Below are 24,652 nucleotides of genomic sequence, written 5' to 3' on the forward strand. Positions count from 1 at the left end.
GGGGTTCAGATTCCTCACCCTAACTGGAACTCTGCCCCTTTTTGCAGTTCCTATGGATCGTGCTGCACTGACTGTGCTCGAAGTCTCAAGGGGCTCAATCAGGACGCATTGATTATTTATAGAAGGTGGAGTTCTCGCCCAAATCAGCAGCTCACTGTTTCTGGGTACAGTCACTGGGTGGCGATAGGCAGGTCGTAGGGTCCCCTTTTGTGGTCGGGGGCAAGAAGCTCGGATTCTTTTGCAGTCATCGAATGCAGCTGCCCACACTCGTCGAGTAGCCACATCAGCTTCAGGTGGCCACGTCTGGATCTGGGCCGGTGGCTGGGAAAAAAGAACGTCCCAGCATGGGCCAATGATATTCATGCCTTTAACCAGAACGTCGACCTGGCGACATGCCCCAACAAGATGTTGCTGGTGCGTTTGGTTAGGGCCCCTTTTATCATCTCCAGACACACGGCCCGTGGTGGCTGGAGTTACTCGTTTAAAGCCGACCTGGAGGCTCCCTCTCTGCATTCCCTGGCTAGGTGGCCACTGGCACCGCACTTACAGCAAATGGGCCGTCCCTGTGAATCCCACTGGTAGTCTGGTGGACTCTGATACTCAGCAGGTGGCCCACGTCTGGGTTCCGAGGCAGGACGGGGAGCTACAGGGCGCCTTTCTTGGTGGTTAGGACCAGGGTTATAACCTCTCCTCTCATTCCCATATGACCTCGATGCTGATTGGTTGCCCCCTGTTCGCCCAGTGGCCTCCATCAATCCCAGTCTCAGTTCCTCCCGGAATGTCCTCTTCAACTCTGCAATCTGCTCCTTCAGTTCAGAAAAAACTTCAGCTTTAAACTGGTCTTGCCAAGCAGATTTGTCACGATTAATTAGGTCACCTCTTACCGCTGCACAAGCGGGCTCCCTGGACCACATGTCTACACCATCCCCCTCCAAATGCTGAGCTTCTGTGCAAAGCTGTTCAAATGAGAGGTTATCATCTTGCCTTAACAACCGTCTAAGGTTTCGTTGGATGTCCGCGTCCCTGATGCCCAGGACAAACTGGTCCCGCAGGTGTAACTCAGCCAGACGGCGGTCCCGTGGCTCTCTACTTAGAAGCCGTTGGCCCAACTCCCTTAGACGGAGTATATAGGCCCGCATGGACTCCTCTGGTCTCTGCCTGCAATCATAAAACATAGAACGTAAGGCACCAGCAGACATTTTGTCCCCATAGAGCCCCTTCAATTGGTCACAGATTTTTCCCGGTGTATCCCGGTCCGCTTTCCCTAGGATAAGGATTTCCCTCCGGGGCTCCCCTTCTAGTGCACTTAAAACGAAATCACACTGTTGCTCATCAGACCACGTCTGTGCACGAAGCATTGCACCGATCTGACTCTCCCAGTCCTCGTACAACACATTTGAGCCACGGAATTTCGGTACCCAGGGGGCACCAATGAAAAAGGGAGCGGCCATAGTGGGGCGTTCAGGAGCATCGTCCGGCATCTCAGATATTAGGTGTGCGATGGCCGGTGGCCCCCCCAAATAAAATGGTCACAAAAAACGCCGACAACGCCAATTTTGTTACACAGTAGTGTGAACAATAACAAGCCAAAGGCTCTGGTTCGAGAAAGTGACCATAAATGGGGAGGCACCACACAAACCACACAGTAGGCAGAAGTACAAAAATCAATGTTCTTTTATTCAACCTAAAACTAATAAAAGCAGAGCAGTCCAATAAGGGGCTTGGGCATAGGAGGGAAAGTTCGGTAACTGAATGTTCAGGGGAATGCACTGTTCAGGGGTCAAATGTACAATGGGGGAAAGGGGATGTCTTCAGTCCAGATCCAGTACGCACTGTTAGAAGACAGATGCAGAGTCAATTAGCTTCCTTTATATTCCAGCATGCAAAGTGACTTGTGCCCGGATTTCCCACTACAGTACAGTAGTAAAGTGACTTGTGCCAGAGATTCTCCACTACAGTTCAGCAGCAAAGTGACTTGTGCCTGGGCTTATCCACTACAGTACAGTAGTAAAGTGACTTGTGACAGGGATTCTCCACTACAATTCAGCAGCAAAGTGACTTGTGCCTGGGCTTATCCACTACAGTACAGTAGTAAAGTGGCAATGCATGGGTTTGTACTTCCCTTTCCAGTGGGGTCCAGTGGGGTTCAGTTGGTTCCTTCCTGAGGCCAGGTCCTTCCTCTTCTCTCCTTGCTGGGGTCCGTGTGCGCACCGTCGTGGCTAGAGCAAAACTCCCTGGCTCTCCAACAGTGGCCTTTAAATAGAGAGGGCCTCCCAGCCCAGCTCCAATAGCAGCCTGCAACAGATAATTAGTTCATGCCCTGCACCTGTCCAAGTTGGGGTGGAGCCCTCCATGCTGACCTGCTGCACTATAAACTGGCTTCCAAAGCACTGCAATTCAAAAATAATAAAGCAAAGAACACATAAAGAACACCAAATCAAAGTAACATAAGCCAGCCAGCAAAATAAACAAGCAGTCAGCATCATGACACTCTCACCCACTTGTCAGTGTCCGTCCCGGGCACATTACCTGTCAGCATGACATACATCTCAGAGGCAATTGTAGGCTAGGCTACTTTTACTCCACAACAATTATTTGAACATTTTAGTTACTAGTTACTCTGTACATTTTGATTATTATTACAAAACAGAAAACACACATGAACCACTTCAGCCGTACAGACATTTCGGCCCTTTGGAAAATAGCCGATCTACAAGCTCACAATGCGTCACGATGCGACGCTCCAAAATAGACATACTTCAGCAAAATAAAAATAAAAACTTATAAAAATTGCAAAGTAATCGAGTAAACGTAATTGGATTACTTTCCGCCACTGATAACAGGGCAGACAATTTGGGACGTTTGGGAGATTTCCAGAAAGACAAGATAACAATCTGAGACCTGAAGGTACGGCTCTTGCATCTGTTCCAGGTATCTTTTTCTTCTTTTTTTTTTTTTACCACCGGCCTAATCTCTTCATGTGTTAACACAATATAATATTAAGCTTGAACGCCACATTCAATTAGTGTTTCACTGCCTACAGGTTCCTCTTTTTCAGTGGTGGAAAAAAGTACTCACATTTCTTACTTAAAGGAGTAGTTCACCACTTTTCAACCTGTCTTCATATAATAGGTCCTCATTAATGTTCATGATAAAATATCACAATTTCTTTCTACTCAGTCCAAGTCTCCTAGGAGAGCTGTGGGAAGTTCAGAATCCATCGTCTTGTGACATCATCATTTTCCCCCCAAAAAATGTAATCAATATTTTTGAAAAAAATATTTAGATTTTTATTATCGCGAGAACAATGGCTTCCACTTTAAAATTGCAAACTTTTCAGGAATAGAAAGCCTGCAGTTTCTATAAGCTGGATTGGCAATCAATGATGTCACAAGACGGTGGGTTTCTGACCTGCCCACAGCCCTCCTCTGAGGAAAAAAAAAGCTATTTTTGAGTGAGGACCAATTATATGAACATAGGTTGAAAAGTGGTGGAGTGCCCCTTTAAGTAAAAGTATCGTTTGTGTCTGCGACGTGACGGTCGCTTATCTCCCGATTAGGGAGTCTTACTGGTAACTACAAAACCTTGTGGCGGTCAACTCGAGGAGAAGAAATATGTTAAACAGGCTAACACAGATTGATGGTGGTACGGGAGTTCTGTAGCGCACGGCTCAGACAACACCATAACAAATAGTCAAAACACATGGCTCATAGACTCTAGAGGCATAGGCATTTTATCCATATTGACACAAATGAAAAATGGTACAAAATGATATCCATCAACACATTTAACTAAAAGTATTGTCATAACAAAAGCTAGAATTGACAACACTTTCACAACAAGTAACAGTTTTGGACATGCACCCGTCAGCAACTATCCGCCCCATGTTTAGAATCTCTCTCGCATGTGTCTTTTTCTGAAATAAATCGTATTATTATAAGTTAGCCGGGCGGAAACCCATTTCACTTGTTTACTTGCCTTATCTGCGAACCTTTCCAATATGACAAACAGTGGAATTGGAAAGTATCGGCGTGTCTGGGCCGAGCAAAAGTTTAGAGACGTCGAGAAGTAATTTTCACACCCATTCCCGCTCTTTCAAACCGCAGTGGCTTCACTCCTGAAGTGATCGACAGCCATGAAGGAAGTTGTTTGAATGATTAATTTTGAAGTCTGTGTGCGCGCGCCACACGGACGTTTGCACTCTCTCAATACAGGGAAGCTGTCACAACAAAGGCCATCTCTTTTTGGGTGGAAACCAGGGACGTGCTGGGCCCCTGATTCAGCCCGGGAAAAATAGTTCGAGAGGCCCTCATTTCTTTTTCTTTTTTTATATTTCGTCGTTGTCGGGTGGAAACCTTATATGTCCCAAAACGTTTGTTTTGTATTTACCATTTTAAAAATGATTTAAACTAGTGAAAACAGCCGATCTACAAGCACACAACGCCTCGCACCGCGAGGCGTTGTGTGCTTGTAGATCTGCTGTTTTCACTACTTTTGTGCAACGGCCTTGTATGATGAAGCAGGGCTTTGCTTTGCGAAAAAAATTATAAATTTGAAACTTGGAGATACGAGGTTTCTGCCCGACAGTGACGATTTACTTTGTTGGCCGCACAGCCCCCAAAATGGAACGAAGGCCGACATTTTATTTGTATTTTTTTCCTAATGGCCGGCCTGGACCGGCCGGGAATGAACCGGCCGTTCGGGAGTTGTCCCGCTTTTCCCAATGGCCAGCACGTCCCTGGTGGAAACCTTGCATCTCCATGTTTAAACGTGTCTTTATTGCCCTTCATCGTACAAGAGTGGCAGCTACTTTAGCTATTAGGAATCATTTTGAAAGGGAAAGTGGTTAAGTGTGTCTGTGGGGTCTGTAAACACCCTAAACCAGTGAAAAGTATTGACAAGAGCTTGTGACGAGATAATGACTACTGTACATTGGATCAATTATTTTTTTTCTCCTTGAAAAGTCTTGAAAAGTAAAGTTTTTTGGACATAGTCACTGTCAGGCAGAAACCTTGTATCTCCAAATGTCAATGTCTTTTAATTAAACGCCAAATAGCAGATCTACAAGCTCACGATGAGAAGCGGTGTGAGTTGTTATTGAATGTTATTAAAATAATAATGAAAAGGGAATAGTTTTGGACGTATCCTCGACAGGGAGGAATTGACAGCCTATAAAGAAAATGGTGTGTGCGTGTGTGCGTGCGTGTCTTCACTGAACAAGAGCGAAGGTCTGTCTTGGTTTTTGGGGTTGTTGTTGACGTTCATGTGCTGATGCTGTGCAGGCTAGGAGCAGTGCTGGAACAACGAACAGTGATATGTAGCATGGACGTGTTGTTTAGCCTCAATCAGTGGTGGAAAAAGGCACTCATTCATGCCAGGCCCGAGTTTCCCGTGTTATTTCAGTACCCCCAGACTGCCACGGCCCGAGTTTCCCGAGTTTTCCAGTTTTTTTCCAGTTTTTTCAAAAAAAGAAAAAAAAAGCCTAAAATGTATTTGGCATGATCGCAATCGCGAAATTGCATGTTTAGCCCCATAACAAACACATCTTTCAAAATGGCAGCCATCTTTGTTTACATTTGAAGACTTTGAAGGCTTCTATCTCATGGATTTCCAAGCGGAGTTTTTTGTTTGAAAGCTGTGAAAAAGTACTACACATATGGTGCATGATCTAGGCATGGGCGTGCACGATCCGTGCACTAAAAATTGATCCGTGCACTAGAAATTTAGGAACGTGGCATCCTGGTACTTGGCGGCCATTTTGAAAAGGCAGCTAATTAGTTAAAAGTATCAACATTGCAATGTATAAATACTCTGTTACAAGTAAAAATCCCGAATTCAAACAAGATCTACAAGCTCACAATGTGTTACAGTTGTAGTCAACTATCTAAAATGTGTATTTTGCCCGGCCTTGATGGCATCTTAATGGCTGAAAGTAGCCGATCTACAAGCTCTCGTAGACCTTGTAGACCTGCTATTTTCACCAAACATAAAATGAGTTGCCTTTTAGTTCTACTGGATCTCTTCTCCACTAGTCCCTTTTTAGTCTAGTTTTTTAATTTGTCGACAAAATTGTCAATAGATTTAGTCATCATACAGAAGCTTAGTTTTTAGTTCTTATTAGTTTAGAGAGAGAGAAAGGATAGTCGACAAACATTTTCCGGCTACTGTGTAGCCCAAACACGGCTCTATAATCAAAGTTTCTTTTTAGCTTTAGGCTCCTATGATGATGTTACACCCCGGCCTAGGGGTACCTTAAGGCATAACTCCCCTCTTTCCAGTTCCCAAGAACAACCAGCGACAAGGATTTGCAGCCTTTTTAAGGGTTTTTATGAACTCTGCCATGAATTAGAGCGTTTTTCACCAACCTTTGAAAAATCGCTGAATATTCTATGTCACTCCGATCCGCCCACGGGAGCCCTGAAAAGACACCCACAGGTGTGCTAGAATCAGATATTAATAGTACTGGTCCATAAGCGACCATCCATTTGAAAGATAGAGGCTCTCGCGCCAACCTTCTACATAGTGCGGCTTGGCTGGCAGACTTGCTGGAACTGAAGAGAGGAGAGCCCTGCAGGAGCCGTGGAAAGCAGGCCTTTTAAAGTTCCCTCTCCTGAGGCTGGAACCAATCGGCTCCCTGCAAAATGACTCACTCACACATTCAATGCAGCCCATCACTTTCACAGACAGACGCGCACACACACACACACACACACGCGCGCGCACACACACGCACAGAGGCATAGACAGACCTGTACACAGAAGATTAAAACAAACAGGCATAAAATACATTATGACCTGAGGGTCATAACAGATGATGAGTCTTCTTTGAATTGAAAAGCTGACGTCGTCATGAAAGTCGGTGGCCAGCAGCCTAGGGCTGTGTAGTCCATGAATACCTGTGACGAGCTGAAGAGAAGCTAACAGAATGAAAGTGGCAGACGGCAGCGTTTTTTGAAACATAGGGAACGCTGACATGCTTTAAATAGCAGCCCGTCTTTGGGAAAACCTCCAGCGTTTTTAAACATCTTAAACCGTGTCGCTGCATGGTTTCATTTCTGAACAGTGACCACCAGTCCCGATCTTAGACACTATGTCCTGCGAATAAAAGACATATAAATAAATATTTATTTTCACAATGTAACGCTCATGTGTAGCATATAACATTCTAGCGGTTACACACTGTTGGATGGAGAGATATATAGCACTCTTACGCACCGATGAGACATTGATCAGTCTCTTGTTTCGCCTAGGTGGGCATGGTTTTCGAGGTTAGGTTAAGATATATCAACAACGCACACATGCAGTGTTGCCCGGTCCAGGAAGTACAGCCTGGGTTCGATTCCCGCCGGGGGACGCTGTGGGTTCTGGGGGCGTGTTTCTCCCTCCGCGTCATCAGCGCCCACACCCTAGGTGGGGTCGGTGATAGGGCCTTTCTGTGTGGAGTTTGCATGTTCTCCCCGTGTCTCCTAGGGTTGATACCCCCACAAAAACATGCAGTAATCCTGGTCTCAATAATGCCTCCCCCTGGCCAGCCGGGGCGATTGATGGAGGGGAAAGGAACTGGTTGGAATAACGTGTTCCTTCCACACGCTACGTCCATCCAGGGGAAATCCCCCCTGTCAGGTGAAAAGAAACAACTTGGACTACTCATGTATTGAAGGAAGCATGAGGTCAGTCCGTTGTCTCCCCAGGTGCGGCAGAGGGAGAGCAGAGCCCAGGATTACATAGGCAATTGGCACTGGGTGAAAATGGGTTGCAAAATCGTGGGATAAAATTATAGAAAAGGGAAAAAAAAGAAATTGCCGGCTTATTGTGTCTAAAAAGACATATTAGCCTACCCACCTACTGAAATCAAAATACTAAAATCCCTAAAACAATAGAAAGCAGCAAATGAAAACATTTTAACACTCATATTTTCTTTTCTCTAATTACAATCTAAAATATGAACCCTTGTTGTAAAAAAACTAAGTTGTCCTTTAAACAGGCCGCTTCACATTTTGGCCTGTAACTCTTGAACCGTTGGTTCCAATCAAAACTATTCTGGATTACGTGCATCATGAGTCATGATGCAACTCACGACACAGGCCTCGTCGTCCGAGATCAATAACCTTGATCATAGCACATTGTCAAGTGCTGTGTCTGAGTCGCTCCAGCAGGCCTGACAGTCTTAATACAATCCTTGCGGGGTGTGATGGCCAGGCTGCGTTTTGTTTTGTCAGACAGAATGTATGACTGTATGTGTATTAATGTACGGCTGTGCGATTGGTCGTTTAAAAATAAAACACACTAGTGTGCTTATAAATAACCGGCTCAAATGGTGCGAGAAATTGTCTATTTCTTTTCCTCCCGCTGTAATTTGAGCTCATTGACCTCGAATGACAGCAATTTGTTGAGATTGGTGCAGAATCAGATGATGCGCTGCAGAGAGCAGCCAGTCAGTCGCACACTGCTGCCTTCACGTCCAGCTTGCCCGCACCGCCCCCTCCAGAGCAGCAGAGGGAGCAGTCTGTCCTATCATTTACAGCAGCTTGTAGCAAGCAATAAACAATAAAAAACTGCAGCGTTAATTAACATGTACAACTCTTTAACACTGTTTCAGAGACGACGTGTACTTCATTCAATGAGACCTACGGTATGAATGTGTATGTTGCAGCTTTAAAAGCTGTAGGTAATTTATTTCGCCACCAAATGGCGACTTAAGGTCTTTCCATACTTTCTCCGAAACCGAACTTTTTGGCGGAAAGGTCCAGTTCGACCACAACATGAGGTCACTCGCGACTTCTGAAAAGCATTACACCGAATTAGAGTTCGGAAATTTGTACGTCGGAAAGTGGCAACTCACTGAACATTTCTGAGGTTTGGGAGATACTATGGACAGGCCTTTAGGCTTTTGTTTAAAGGCACGCCCATTTCCCCTAAAGCCAATAAGCCACTTTTGCCTGCCAGGATGTAACTTTTTTTTCCCATTATTTTAAAAACTATTTAAAATAGTGAAAATAGCCGATCTACAAGCACACAACGCCTCGAATCGCATCGCGAGGCACCCTATTTCGAAATAGGATTTTAATTTAAAAGAAACCATAAAAATGTGATACTTGGAGATACGAGGTTTCTGCCTGAGTAATGATAGATAGATAGGTAGATAGATAGATAGATAAGATAGATAGATAAGAAAGATAGATAGAGAAAATAAGACCTGTGTGATCTGGGCATGTGCCAATCTCAACAGGAAACAACGATACATACATACATACATATATATACATACATACATACACACATACATACGTACATCCCACATTCCTCTGTGTGTTTTCCTAGAGCAGCGGCTGAAGCAAGCTGCTAAAAGAGACCCAGACGTCAGACGTCAGACTCAGACATCTCAGACACGGAGCAGCACGACCCCAGACATCTCACTGAGAGCATCCCAGCCTGCACAGTAGTCTGAACATTGTAATGCAAACAGCGTAGATTCAGGGGGTGAAATATTTGTTTGTTTTAGGGAGAAAAGAAAAGAGAGTGTTCTCTGCAAGAAAAACAATGCCATAACAGAGAGCCTGAGCAGATATGCTAGACAAAAAGAAAAAACCCTAAGAAAAACATTGGAGACAAGGATGTTTCCTTGCTGAATAACCAATATACCTGCTGCCCTTTTTACTTTGAGCACTGCGCATCGACCAGCATATAGATAGATATACACACGCTTTACTGTGATTATCAGCACTGCCCTGCCTACGGAACTCAGCTGTTGCCTCGTTCCTGCAGCAACGCTGGCATGCCGCAGTGTTGACATCGTCGACTAAAACTATGACGAAAAATGTTTGTCGACTGCGTTTTTTTCACTGACGAAAACTAAACAAAAACTAAGCTGTGATGACTAAAACTAAGACTAAATATATTGACAATTTTGTCAACAAAATAAAAACCAGACTAAAACGTTAGGGAGGGACTAGTGCTGAAGAGAGTCATTTTATGTTTGGTTGCTTTCAGGTGTGAAAATAGCCGATCTACAAGCTCACAACGCGTCGCAACTGTGAGCTTGTAGATCGGCTATTTTCCGTATAAAATCAAGTGTGAAATCAGTCATTACGGTGCCATCAAAGCCTGCCAAAATACATTTTAGTTGACTAAATCAACTGTAGATTTAGTCGCCATAAAATCTTATGATATTTAGACTAAAATTAGACTAAAATTAAAACTTTTCAGGTGACTAAATTATGACATGAGAAAATTAGATGTTATTCAAAAGACTATGACTAATACTAAACTCTGGCATGCCGATAATCACGGTAAAGCACACCCCCTTGTGTAATATTGCTTAAAGAGGTGGTGCCATAGTTTTGTACTTTTCCAGTTTTGTATGTGTCTATGGAGTTAACATTACTCTAATAGACCCCCAGGTGTGGTTATAATGTGCAAATTTGCCTTCCCTGTGGATTTGTGGTTTCTTCCTGAAAGCTGAAAGCCTCTGAGTCAAAAGGTCGATCAAAAAACACTGAGTTAATGACATCATACAATCATCCCCTCCCCTTTTACCATACACCCAACACTGTGGGTGTGGCTAACTTCAGCTGGGTCACCACCCACCTAACAACCAGTCATACTTAATGAACAGGTGGGTGTGGCACACATAAAAACATAATTTTAACACTTTCTTTACACTTTTTTGGGAAAAAAAATAACTTATACTTACATAAGTATAATATAATACCTAATCATCATGTTTTAAGGGGTGGGGTGGGGGGGGGGGGGGGGGGGGTCATGGCACCACATCTTAAATTATAATAGTTGACCTTATGAGTCATTATATAGGCCTAGAGTAGAATGCTTTATAATGTGTTACGGTTATTGTTATGCTACCAAAGTTTGAAATATGGAGATACAAGTTTTTTTTTCCTGTCTCCCCCCGGCAGCAGCAGCGACGGCGTTATAATAATAAGAAGTGTGTTGGAAGTGTTGGGGTGTTTGAACAGGGATGAGTCCAGGGGGGGCTTAGCGCTGAAGTGGCAGAGCCTCCAGCACGGCAGCCGCAGTATCCATGCCCTCTGGGTCTGCTGGGATTAGCCGGGAGATTGTCAAAGCAAGCTGCAAATGGAACCGGGATTAACCGTACATCCACTCATAATGGTGTTGGAGGAAAGTCTTTGCCCGTGTTCGTTTCTCGATAAGAAAGGTCCCCAAAACCCGCCGCACTCTCTTTCTGTCTTTCTCGCTTTCTTTCCAACCTTCAGACACTAGTGGAGAATTATAGACTGACTCTCTCGCTCTCTCTCTCTCTCTCTCTCTCTCTCTCTCGGAAGGAAGGAAGGAAGGAATGAAGGAAGGAAGGAAGTATATACTCCGATTGTACTATTTCACTTGAGGAAAAGTGCAGAATTATTTAGCGTCAAACGGAATGCTTCTCAAACTTTTTTTGTGTCAAGGACCCCCAATAGTGAAGATTTATGTTTAACGAAATCTTCGATATATTTTGGATTGCAAGCGACACGAAGGGACCCCGGGCCCTGGGGGTCCCCCGACCCCACTTTGAGAGCCAACGACTTAAAGAACCCCAAAGTAAAAGTGCTCCTTTTGTGCAGAATGTATACATTTCACAAAGTCGTTTCTCAAAAAAGTTTTCCCAAACGTGTCAAAACAGCTATAAATCTTAATGTGACCTGATAAACAGGGCGGGCCCCTACAGGGGATTGTAAACAAGGTCACATGAATCCACCGGATTTCGTGGCCAAATTGAGTTGCTCTCCTGGAAGAGGGCCCAGGAGTCAATTGGAGACGAGAACAAGCCCAGATTACCATATTGATCGCAATACAGGGTGCCTCGAATGAGTCTGAGAGGCCGATCAATGCAGCGATGGTTCTGTAATGTACCAATTACCAAATGTCCTTTTTATCTCTGGCTGCCCAAAGGCAGGCGAGCGATTACGTTTGCACCCCTGCTGTACGTGACCAGTGGTGGGGAAAGTACTCACATTGTTCTCTTAAGGAAAAGTACGGTATCAATGCTGCAATGTAGAAATAGTGAAAGTCCGGAATTCAAAATGTGCTTGAGTGAAATGATAACAGAATTGGTATCAAAATGTGCCTAAAGTACAAAAGCAGAAAGTACTAATTGTGCAGAATTTACCACTAGTGTGTACACGTTTTCCAATGTATGAAATGTATACAAATGTTTTGAAAATAGCAGATCTACATGTTCACAATGCGTTGCATCGCGACACATTGTGAGCTTGTAGATCTGCTATTTTCAATTGGCCGAAATGGATATAGGGCTGAAGTGGTTAACGTCTGTTTTGTAATGATAATCTAAATCTACAAAGTAACTTGTAAGTTTTCATATAATTGTAGTGGAGCAAAAGTATAATATTTGCCTCTGAGATGTAGTGGAGTAGAGGTAAAAGCACTGAAAACTGGAAATACTCCAGTAAAGTAAATAGTAAATGTAAATGTATGTCCAATATTCAATATTTGGCGAGTTTCAAGCGTAGAGTTGCATTGAAGTGTGATTCAGTGAATCGCGCGTCCCCTTCTTTTGTCTTTTTTCCCTTTTTTTTCAGCATAAAAATCTCTCTGGACAATGTTGATAAAAGGCGGGATAGTGCAAACACAGCCCTAAACACCATATGGTTGCTCTTTGTGCAACTCTTATGAAATGTTTTGTGACGGTGAAGGATGCTGTATCAAATAGTTTTCAGCTCCACAAAAGAAAAGTTTGTCGTGTGCGTGCGTGCGTGTGTGCGTGCGTGCGTGCGTGCGTGAGTGCGTGCGTGCGTGAGTGCTTGTATGTGTCTGTGCGCGTGCATGTGTGCGTGACTCACCAGGTATATCACCAACGAGCCTGTCCACCCACACGCTTCTCACCGAGTCTGGAATGTATGAACACATCTCCACTGAGACACACATGACTACACACTCACACACGCACACGCAACGAAATTCAGACACGTTGTCGGGCAGAAACCTTACATCAGCATTTTTTTTTTGCATTTTTTCACGTGTTTTTGTAATTTTATGCCGTATTTTGTTGCCAAAGAGAGTTGTGCCTACTTGAATCATGAATCTTAAATATTGTAAATCTGTTATTTTTGCTACTTTTGGAAACAAGTTTTAATTATTATTATTATCTTTTTTTAAAGTGAGTGGTTCAGTGCGTCCGTGGTGTTTTTATAAACATTGAACCAATGAAAATAATTAACAAGAGCTTGTGACTCAGTAATAGCTGCATTTGCTCCACTCGAACACGGCTGGTTATTTTTGGTCAATTTCCCGAAAAGTAATGGATTTGGACATACAAGGTTACTATACCGGCACCGCCAATATCATACCTATGCACGCACGCACGCACTCGCCTACACACACACACACACACACACACACACACACACACACACACACACACACACACACACACACACACACACACACACACACACACACACACACGCGTCCAGTCTGGAGTGTGGTTTCATTAGTCAGTGTCTCTCGGACTCCCTATTGTAAAACTCCAGTGTCTAACTGTGTGTGTGTGTGTGTGTGTGTGTGTGTGTGTGTGTGTGTGTGTGTGTGTGTGTGTGTGTGTGTGTGTGTGTGTGTGTGTGTGTGTGTGTGTGTGTGTGTGTGTGTGTGCGCGTGCGTGTGTGTGTGTGTGTGTGTGTGTGTGTGTGTGTGTGTGTGCATGCGTGTGAGTGTGTGTGCGTGCGTGTGCATGTGTGTGCGTGTTATGCTGGCAGCCCTGCATTGTTGCATTGTTCCTCTATGGTTGTACATCTCACATGGTGACAGTGGTCCCAGAGCACTCAGCCATGCCAGTCCTTATGGTGTGTGTGTGTGTGTGTGTGTGTGTGTGTGTGTGTGTGTGTGTGTGTGTGTGTGTGTGTGTGTGTGTACTTGTATTACTATACTTGTGAGGGCCAAACGTCCCCACAAGTAGTAGAATTTGAGAAATAGATGCTTTTCCTGGTCCTTTCTAAAGAAATGGAAATTATGTTTTTGCCTCAACCAATCAGAGTCTCAGGTGAACGACCTCTTAGATTAAGGGCTCTAGACACACAATTCATATCGGACTCTGTGTTTCCCCGGTATTTCGCCCTTGTCGACGTGGTTTTAATTTTAGGTTTAGGCATTGCTTCTGTGAGGTTAGGGTTGGGGTTAAGGTTAGGTTCAGGCATAGCAGTGTTCATTTTGTTGACTAAGACTAAGACTAAAAGGCTACAATTTTGATATTTAGTCACTAAACGATTTTAGAAGACTGCGGCTGACACGGGCGTTCTCGCTTGGACCAGCGGGGATTGTGCCACGGTGGAGACACAAACGCAATCGCTCCGGGAGTAAACGCCAGGCGATATTTACACAGATGAACACAATCGAGCTCGGGAAAATGAATTACCAGGGCGCGTCAACTGCATCCCATACTAAGGCTACGACTAAATGGTGTATTATTCAAAAGAATAAAACGTTACTGTCAAAATCAACACTGCGTTAAGACGTTAAAAAAGGAACACTGAGGCATAGTGTTTGTGAGGTTAAGGTTAGGTTTAGGTGTGTTTTGGGGGAAGTTAATGGTTAGGGTTTAGGGTTCCCAGCTGTTTGTTTCTTGTCGTGCAGAGGGAGTAGCTGAAGCACGTTTACGGACTGCATTTCTTATTTCTCAGTTGAAATGTTTCCAATTACATATTTTAACGAACGTTTTAAAACTAGTAATTCACCGCAAAGCCATCATCGTATCAGTTAGATAAAAAGAAAAAAACGTATCAGCCCAAGAGTGTCTCCCTGATGACAACCAGGTGCGAGTGGAAGAACATGCGCTATGGGAATCACACAGCTGAATGGAATCATGATTCATTTTTATTCATAAGGGCTTGCCGGTGTAATCACACAGTACGTTTGCGTTTGAAAGGAAAGTCATTAAGGTTGGACTTTTAGGGATTTTAAAATCCAGTGGATTGGGGGAAAAAAAGGAATCTTCTATTATTACCATGGGTATGCGTCAAAAGAAGAGCCAATTTGTCCATTTCATTACGTCTTGAAGGCACAGTAGGCCTACTCAAGTACATGTGCTTTGTTACTGTTCACCTAGTCTCGCGTAGCCAGACAACTATTCCACAATCTCTGAATGCTATATAGAGTCTGGAACAGCAGCTCCCTAACGGCGAGTAGTGGAAACGGGCTTTAGCGTTCAAGAAAATATATTTTAAAATGTCATTTCTGCTATAAGCAGCAAGCTAAACATGCTTATATGATTTTTATTTATATAATGATAAATGTGTGCGATGTGAGACGGAAACGGAAGTGACGAGGAGGCTTCACTTCCGCTTCATCTCGCACTCATCATTTCTTTTCTGGTTTGCCAGACTGTATGCCGGGAGCATTTGACCAAATCGCGGAGGCAACAGTCTGGCCACGCAAGACTATACTGTTCACCACCAACAGTGCGTCGTCTCTGTCGTGTGAAAACCTTGTCCAAAACTGTTACTTTTCATCATTAAAATATAAAAGAATATATCAAAAGTAGCAGATCTACTGGTGTGCCGTTTCAACTATTCAGTATTTACTGCTCTTTTCTAGAAACTTTCCTGCAAATGTATTTTTTCTTTCCCTGTTTTGCCTTTCAAATTTTTATGGAGAATGGAGAGTATTTTTTTGCAGAAACCCACAAATGGAAAGAAACCACTCCATTCCCATTGAAAAGCAGAATCCACCTTCATGGGTAGATTTAAACTTCGAAGTCAAAGAAGGTCAGAAAAAATAGCAAAAATAGCTGATCTACAAGCTCAATGTTCTGCAAATCCCCTGGAAATCTACTGTCTTGCCAATGGCATGCAGGAGGTGTGAAGTTTTTAAATGGGCACATCTGTTGCCAAGCTCAAGCTCAAAACGTGTCGCCTCACGTCGTATTTCGAGCTACTCTTTCTTGATACTTTTGTGTGACGCTATCCACAACTTTCCAACATCCCATCGTGCATTGTGCAGAAGGCGAGCGGCATTTCTGGCGTCGCAGCCGAGTGTGATCTACAAGCTCACAAGGGTTGCATCTCCGACGCGACGTGAGCTTGTATGTCTGCTGTTAACCGGAAGTGTCCTGCAGATAATGCTACAGTAAAGTCTTGCGGAAACAGGTGGATAGTATGGTCAAGTCCGGTGTTCATTTACAAGTCGCAAAAAGTTAAAATATGGAGATAAGAGGTTTCTGCCCGACAGCACCGATGTGCTTTCTGTCCTGATCTCTGCTACCCGCTCAGACGGCGAGGAAGAACAGCTGTGGATCTATCGCTGTTTAAACTCGGGAAGCAATTTCAGCGTAATTCCGACATCAAAATTGCCTTTTTTTTTCTGAACAGTTCCCATACCCCCCTCCCTGCCCCCCACACACTCCATCCTTCTGCTGTTCAAAGGTTAACGTCTCAGTGGTATATAGCTGCTAGCAGGGGCGTCACACCAAATTCTGGGCCCTGGGTACAAGGATTCACTGTGGGCCCCCCATGAATGTTAACTATTGAAAAATAGCAGATATACAAGCTCACAGCGCGGCACCGAGTGTCGCGCTGCGAGCTTGTAGATCTGCTATTTTTGAAAAAATGTGAAAATGTGTGCAAGAAACCTATGTTTCCATGTCAGTGATGCTCAAACTTTTTCATGTGAAGGACCCCCAAAATTATATGTATTTAGCCACAGACCCCAGAAGCAAAATTTGAGTTAAAAAAATGTTCGCTTAAAAAATACATATATTCAAAGATTTGCACACATTTTCACGACTTTTCAAAAATAGCAGATCTACAAGCTCGCGCTTGTATATCTGCTGTTTTTCAATAGCTAAAGTTACTAGGGCCCCTCCAACTTGGGCCCTAGTAACTCAGTCCCACTTTCCCACCCCTTGTGACGCCCCTGGCTGCTAGCTGGAATCACATCCACTCCACCGCACCAAATATAATCTCCCACCAGTTCACTTTCCGCAAGAAGTTTTCTTTTTTTCTTTCAATGTTCATCGGTCTCCTCAACATCAAAGTTCTCATTAAAGAGAACCATCCAACTGTCTGTTCACATAATTAGGCGCTATGTGCACAGCAGCAGCCATATTGGAAAGTAATGGGTCCTCTTCCTTACTTCCCCCACAGATACTAATGACACTAATTAAGGTTGTGTCAAACAGGAGACAGGGTGCTGATATTGTGCACGTTGGCTCACTGGAAACACTTTGCTACAAAGTGTGGTCCCAGATACCCTCATGGTTCCCATATGGCCCCTTACGGGTGTGTAACCCTGAGCGTTATGGGGGTCCTTGAAATTAAGCAGTTTGAGAACCACCGTGCTAAACTCCATGGAGCCTTCATTAGAATCATTGGTAACGCCTGTGAAGAGGCCCAATTTCTTAACAATATGGCATTCCAATATTGTTCCTCATCATACAATGGAACCATTTCTAGCGGCAACCATTCTACTGCTCTATGTCTCATTGGTGGGCTGTAGACAGTTCAGAAGCCTGCCTACCAATAACATCATACCATATTCACACGGCAGCCATCTTGCAATGCCACCCCGTTGCATGCCACCCAGCTTTTTCAATGCAAAATGCAAACATGGCTGCCTGGTCTATTGACGGGGATTCCAAGCGAAAATAAACTATACAACCTTTCTCTTTCTGGAAAGTAGGCATGCTGAAATAGAAGCTGGAGAAAATACATTTGAAATGACCAAACCTACCTACCTATGATGTCACTGGTAGGTGGGTGCCTGCAGTTAGCAGTATCCAACAAAACGTTTTTTTTTTTGTTTTGTTTTTTTTGTTTCCTCTCTCCAAGATTCAAAAAGGATGTCATTTTAATAGGACATGCTTGTTTGGTAACTCTGTCTCATTTGTCTGTCAACATTCATAAAACCCAGACATACTTAACCACAAATCGTTTCCATAATCCGATACTTTTATGCGGCACTCTTGCATGATGAAGTAGGGCAATTCATTTACCAAAAAAAATCATAAAAAGCTGAAATAGAGTTTCTGCTCGACAGGCAACGGAAAATGACATAATTGACGTTGACAGATCTGAAACATATTTCAGAACTGAGGTCCTTGGCCTGCTTTCAGCATGGTATTTTAGAAAACACACACACACACACACGCACGCACGCAAGCACAAACGCACACACACAAGCACGCACGAGAAAATCAGAGATAGTTTAGCCGAGTGTCTGCTGTGCAAACCACTTTTATTTGTCAAATCAGTTTCAATCAGGAGCGCTATTTTAGCCTGGATTAAAATAAATACTCATGTGTAATTACTGTCACTGGGAGCTCAGCACATGGCTGACTAAAAGCAGTCATTAAAACCCATTCAGAACGGGTACAAATTTTCATTATTTTGTGCCTTAACTATTGAAAAATAGCAGATATACAAGCTCACAGCGCGGCACCGAGTGCCGCGCTGCGAGCTTGTAGATCTGCTATTTTTGAAAAGTCGTGAAAATTAAAATTTTGACCCGATTCTATGTGTGTCTTTTGAATCCTTCTAAGATTCTTTGAAAAACCTATGTTTCTATGTCAGCAATCTGGCAGGCCATCGTCAAAGAAAAGGTCCTTTTCACTTAACTGGAGATCAGTTAGTCTGTTCTTGAGAGACTACAATGTCAGTGGTTCTCAGACCTTTTCATGTGAAGGACCCCCAAAATTATATTTATTTGGCCACGGACCCCCATCTCAAAATATTTAGTTCAGGGACCACCCAGAAGCAAAATTTGAGTTACAAATGCTCGCTTTGAAAATACATATATTCAAAGATTTGCACACATTTTCATGACTTTTTCAAAAAATAGCAGATCTACAAGCTCGCAGCGCGGCACTCAGTGTCGCGCTGTGAGCTTGTATATCTGCTATTTTTCACTGGTTAAAGCATTCAATAATTCTAGGCCTGAATGGGTTAACACTTCACTGCCGTGTCACCGGCAGTAAACACAGGAACACCTCCAACTCGGGAGCTGTCATACTCTATGTAACTAAATACATTTACTCAAGTAATGTACTTAAGTACAATTTTGAGGTATTTGTACTTTACTTGAGTATTTCCAATACTTTTACTTCTACTCCACTACTACATCTCGGATCCAAATATTGTAATTTTACTCTTTAGTTTCAAGATACTTTGCAGATATAAATTATAATATGGATAGCCAGCTCTCATTCAAGGCACACATTGATTGCATCAACCAGTAGGTTCACACTCTATAACATCCATAGGATCAGACCCTTCCTCACACAGGAGTCAGCCCAGCTCCTCATCCAGAGTCATCAGTCATATCAAAACTTGACTACTCTAACTCTCTTCTCACTGGCCTCCCGGCATATGTGCCCCTCCAACTGATCCAAAATGCCGCAGCACGATTGGCCTTCAAGCCAAAATTATCACATGGCTCTCCCCTTCTCCGTTTCCTCCTCTGGCTCACGGTTGCTGCCCGCACAGAATACAAAACACTGATGCTGGCCTTCAAAGCAGCCAATGTTTGGCACCTCCATACCTCCAAAGCCTGCTCGACCCCTACAACCCCACCCGTTCACTCAGATCAGCTAACACAGGGAGGCTGACAGAACCCTCGCTAAAAAACCCAGGACAAAAATCCACTCATCCTATAGACAATTCGCCCTCCTGGCCCCCAAACTGTGGAATAAACTCCCTATCAAACTTAGAACAGCAGACTCACTCCCTAGCTTCTGCAGTGGTCTGAAGACTCACCTCTTCAGACTCCACCTTAGGCCATAGCAATTACCATAGCACTTGCCTACCCTCAATGACCATACATGTAAGTTAGATAGCATTTTTTTTAGGTTTTTGAAGCGGTGAAAACCGCTTCCAATGAGTGGCTTTGTGTGTCCCACGCCCATATATGGTCATTTCAGTCCAGAATGAACAGGTTTTTTCAAAAACAAAATGTGTGTTTCATGTCCATATATGGTCATCTCAGTCCAGAATGAACAGGCTTTTTCAAAAACAAAATGTATGTCGTACGTCCAGAATATCAGTCCAGAATGAATAGGCTTTTTCAAAAAGCAAAATGTGTGTCCCATGTCCATATATGGCCATTTCAGTTCAGAATGAACAGGTTTTATGTGTCCCGTCCGTCCGTCCGTCCGTCCGTCCGTCCGTCCGTCTGTCCGTCCGTCCGTCCGTACGTATGTGTGTAGTGTCCGTCCCGGTCTGATGATTGGATACTTTGAGGATTGGTCAAGCTTCACATGACAATTCGGCCCTCCAGATAAAATCATTCATTCAGAATATAAAGAATGTATAGATCACAGAGTTCATAACTCTAGAACACATAGAATAAAAGTTCACCGCTTCACTTCGAACCGAGGTTTGATTTTTATATAACGTTTTTACTGAATAGGTGCTCTTTTTCTTTTTCTTAGATTACTATTTCTATGCATTTGATGTATTGACCTTGCTTATTGTAAGTCCCTTTGGGTTAAGAGTTTCTGCTAAATGCCTACATTGTAAATTGTAATATTATAAATACATACATAACTCTTACTGTAGGTGTAGTGGAGTAGAAGTATAAAGTATTAAAAAGAAAATGGAAATACTCACACAGAGTTAAAGTCGTATTTTGGTACAGTACTGCAGTGCACGTATAGCATTCTGGTGTATCCAGGGACTTCTGTAGGGCAGGCTTTAGGGTCCAGCACTCACATTATGTATTAGGAAAACAGACTCTACAGTACATACAGAATTAAGCCGAGTGTCATGCGCAGTCACAGGAGGCTTGACTTCCACACACAAGCCCTACCATTCACTAATAATCCATTCCTCATGCATGTCACATAACGCCTGAAATGAAGTGGACTCTTCTACACAAAGTCCCTTTTTCACAGCAAGTCTGTGTGCTAAATGAAGCAATTACACTCCAGAACATTTGAACGGCTGCTGTGGCTAACTCCTGCATGTCTTTCTTAATCACAAAAGAATCATATTCTGTCACACTCTCTGGCGTCCATCCAACCCCTCTTCCATTGTATAATTTCTACACACACACATCCTCACATGCAGATTTGCTTTGAATTCTCTCATGTTTTCTTTGATTGGTACATCTCCCCCAAAACAAGCTTCCTCGTCAAAAGCAAAAGATTTCTCCTCCTGGTCTCATGTCGCAGAGAAGATTGAGCTGTTTGTGTACTTCATCACCGCTGTGGCGTTCCAAATGCAGTTAAACCAGGCTGAATTGGGTCAATTAAAGACAAAAAAAGGAAAAAGAAATGTGTCAAAGAAAAGGGTGAAAGATGAAGAAGTCTGAACATTGGTGTCATGCCTCTCCACTTTGCTCTTCCTGTCAGAAGGGTATTTAAAGCCTCGCCTCGCCATGAGGCGAGGGTTTAAATACTCTTCAGGTAGGGAGAGCATCTGTCAGAGTTTGGCCATCTTTAAACATCCTCCGGACAAAGCAAGAGCAAGGTCTGTTTTTTGGAAGTTCGGCATCTTTAAGTACCCTTCAGGCAAGGAAGAGCAAATTGACATTCTTATTTTATTTTCCCTTCCCCTGGAGTTTTGATATCTTTAAATACCCTTCGGGAAAAGAAAGAGCAAAGAGTCTGTTTGTCTGAGTTTTGACATCTTTAAACAACACCCTTCAGGCAAAGGAAGACATTTTTTTTGTTTTTGTTTAGATACTTAAAACAAATAAAAGATGGTTTCACGGTGCGGCAGCCGAGCCTCCTTAGGCACCAGCTTCAGATGGCTGTTCGCCGAGGAAGGGGAGACGACGACGCCGGCGCCGGCGACGGCGAGGCAGCGGCCCCGCGTCGCCGCCAGGAAGCGACCGCACGACCGGAAGAAAGAGCCCGGCGACAACGGCCCGAGCGACAACCCGGAGGACGAGAAGAAGCCGAAGGCGATCCTCAGCGACACGGAGAGCGAGGGGGAGGAGGGGAACACGACACCGGCGTCGGACGAAGGGGGGACTTCGACGGGGGAGGGCAGCCGGAAGACAGACAGCGAGGTGTCGGTGGGTGAGACCTTACCGTACACGGTAGACCGGGAAGAGGAGGAGGGGCAGGAGGAGGAAGCGTGCAACGACGGGCAGCTGATGAAGCATGTCATGGAGCACGAGCTGGTCATGGTGCCCAAGTCCTGCGGCTTCTTTATATACGAAAACGTCTACATCGTTCGTGAGCATGACTCCTTTTACCATGAGCCGTGCAAATGTCTCTCTCTCTCTCTCTCTCTCTCTCTCTCTCTCTCTGTCTGTCTGTTTGCTGTATGTCTCTCGTTCTACCTCTCTCTGTATTCATTATCTGTTTTTCTTTCTCTCTCTCCCACCCTGAACGCTCCACACATGTCCTACACTCTTCTGACTCTTGGTCCCAAAAGATGTATAATAAACTCTCCATTGCAGTCAGATCTGCAGGCTTTTACTTCCAGTTTTCCACCTTAGTCGGACGACTTTTCTCTTCAGACCCAGCCTCAACCTCACACCCCCCTAGCTCTCACCTCTTCACTCCACCTCACCCCCCTAGCTCTCACCTCTTCACTCCACCTCACCCCCCCTAGCACTCACCTCTTCACTCCACCTCACCCCCCCTAGCACTCACCTCTTCACTCCACCTCACCCCCCCTAGCACTCACCTCTTCAGACTCCACCTCACCTCTTCAGACTCCACCTCACCCCCTAGCACTCACCTCTTCAGACTCCATTGAAAAGATATGCCAAGGACCCCATAAGAGAAGATTTATACAGCTATAGCAGTGATTCTCAACCATCAAGGACCTCCAGTTTGACATGCATTAGCCTACGGACCCCCATTTAATGGTATTTCTATTCCCCAATTCATATTGTAAAATCAACTAATTTAACTCAGAGAAGTGTACAAATGGGGGAAATGGTTCCATGTGTACACTCTCTGAGTTACAGAACCATAAGTCCATTTAGTTCCTAACTATCATTTAGCTTCCCACTTTGAGAACCACTGCTATATATAGATGAATGAATTTAACTCACCAAAGGCGCTGCTCACTTCGCACTGGGTCTGATTTTTGAGCGGGGCCTGCTGATCCAATGTGGGGGTGTAATGATACATTGTAACAGCCCTACGATATGCATCACGATACATCAATGACAATACCATACATGGACGACGGATAGTGCCTTTTTTTTAAGGGAAACAAATATTATTAAGGATGTACAATAAGTAAACGCTGTGATTCTGTGGCAAATACTGTACATGGACATTGTAATATTTTTTAACACATATGGACAAACTTGCACCTTGACATGAACACAGATTACACATATTTATGTAGCGATATTTCATGGAAGTAATTAAACCCCCAGATGGTCATGGAGACATTCCTGAATTTATTTTAAGAAGTACATTTATTTATTATTTATTTCCCCTGGAGCCAAGGTATGGCAGATTCCATACCTTGCCATATCCAATTCACCCTTTGTTAGCCTTCTGGTTGGTCCCTGACTGACCACCCAGCTGGCTCTATGTGCCTTGTCCCACCCTGGTTCTGCCTTTTTTATGTTGAATTTGCTAAAACATATCTTTTGGAGGAATAAAAACATTTAAAAACATGCTGAGTCACTATACTGCCACTGAGCAGCTCCATTGTACTGAAACCAAGTTTGACATTAGAATTGAACACACAGAATAACAATACGAAGCAACTGAATCAAAATGGTAGTGGATGGAGTGTCCCACCGCGTGTCCCACCAAGACACAGCAACCAATGGGTGTGAAGAGGGGCGGGACAGTGGGCGGGACTTGACAAAGGGTGAATTGACGCCTCCTCTCTCTCTGTTCCAGAATGTTCAGGTCCGCTGGGCATGGAGGGTGGCATCATCTCCAACCAGCAGATCACGGCGTCCTCCACCCACCGCGCTCTCTTCGGCCTGCAGAAGTGGTACCCGTACTTCGCCCGGCTCAACAGGAAGGGCCTGGTCAACGCCTGGACAGCCGCAGAGAACGACAGGTGGCCCTGGATCCAGGTAAGACTCACACGCCGTGACACGACAAGCAGTGCTCATTTTGTCGGCTGAAACTATGACAGAAAATAAGGCTCGTTGACTGCCTTTTTTCACTGGCGAAAACTAAATAAATACAAAGTAAGTAAAAACCAAGCTATGAGTAAATATATGGACAATTTTGTCAACAATTAAAAACAAGACAAAGATGTTAGGGAGGTACTAGTGGAGAAGAGAACCATTAGAACTGAAGAAAAGTGTGCGGTGTTGCGCTCTGAAAATAGCAGATCTAAAAGCTCACAGCTTTTATTTTATCGTCTATTTTCATTTTATTTTAAATGTAAAATCAGGTATTTTGGCAATCAAGCCCCGCCAAAATATTTTTTGTCAACTAAATAAACTGTAGATTTTAGTCGACTAAATCTAGACCAAGACTAAAACATTTCAGATGACAAAAAATATGACTAAAACTAAAATAAACTTTATTCAAAAGACTATGACACAATTCGCTGTCAAAATTAACACTGCGTCACCAAGCCAATTAAGAAGCACCGAGCACTCAGCCAGTGGAGGACTGTAATAAATTACATTTACTTGAGTATATCTACTTTACATGAGTATTATTATTTTGAATGGGGGGCACGGTGGCACTGTCAGTAGCGCTACCGCCTCACAGCTAGACGGTCCCGGGTTTGATTCCTGCCGGGGGGAC

The 24,652-nt window shown here is 43.9% G+C and overlaps 1 protein-coding gene across 1 annotated transcript in view; it reads left to right on the top strand.

Annotated features, from left to right (window-relative positions):
• edil3a (EGF-like repeats and discoidin I-like domains 3a) overlaps positions 1 to 24,652 on the top strand; it is a gene marked incomplete at both ends in the record, with an annotated part of 142,800 nt that overhangs the window by 43,038 nt on the left and 75,110 nt on the right. Inside the window, one exon of the mRNA XM_080738791.1 lies at positions 23,783 to 23,964. Within this exon, the coding sequence (XP_080594917.1) occupies positions 23,783 to 23,964 (182 nt within the window). The remainder of the gene's footprint in view (positions 1 to 23,782; positions 23,965 to 24,652) is intronic.

This window comes from Nannobrachium achirus (genome assembly GCF_963921795.1).
Source record: "Nannobrachium achirus genome assembly, chromosome: 12".
In the NCBI taxonomy this organism is placed as follows: domain Eukaryota; kingdom Metazoa; phylum Chordata; class Actinopteri; order Myctophiformes; family Myctophidae; genus Nannobrachium; species Nannobrachium achirus.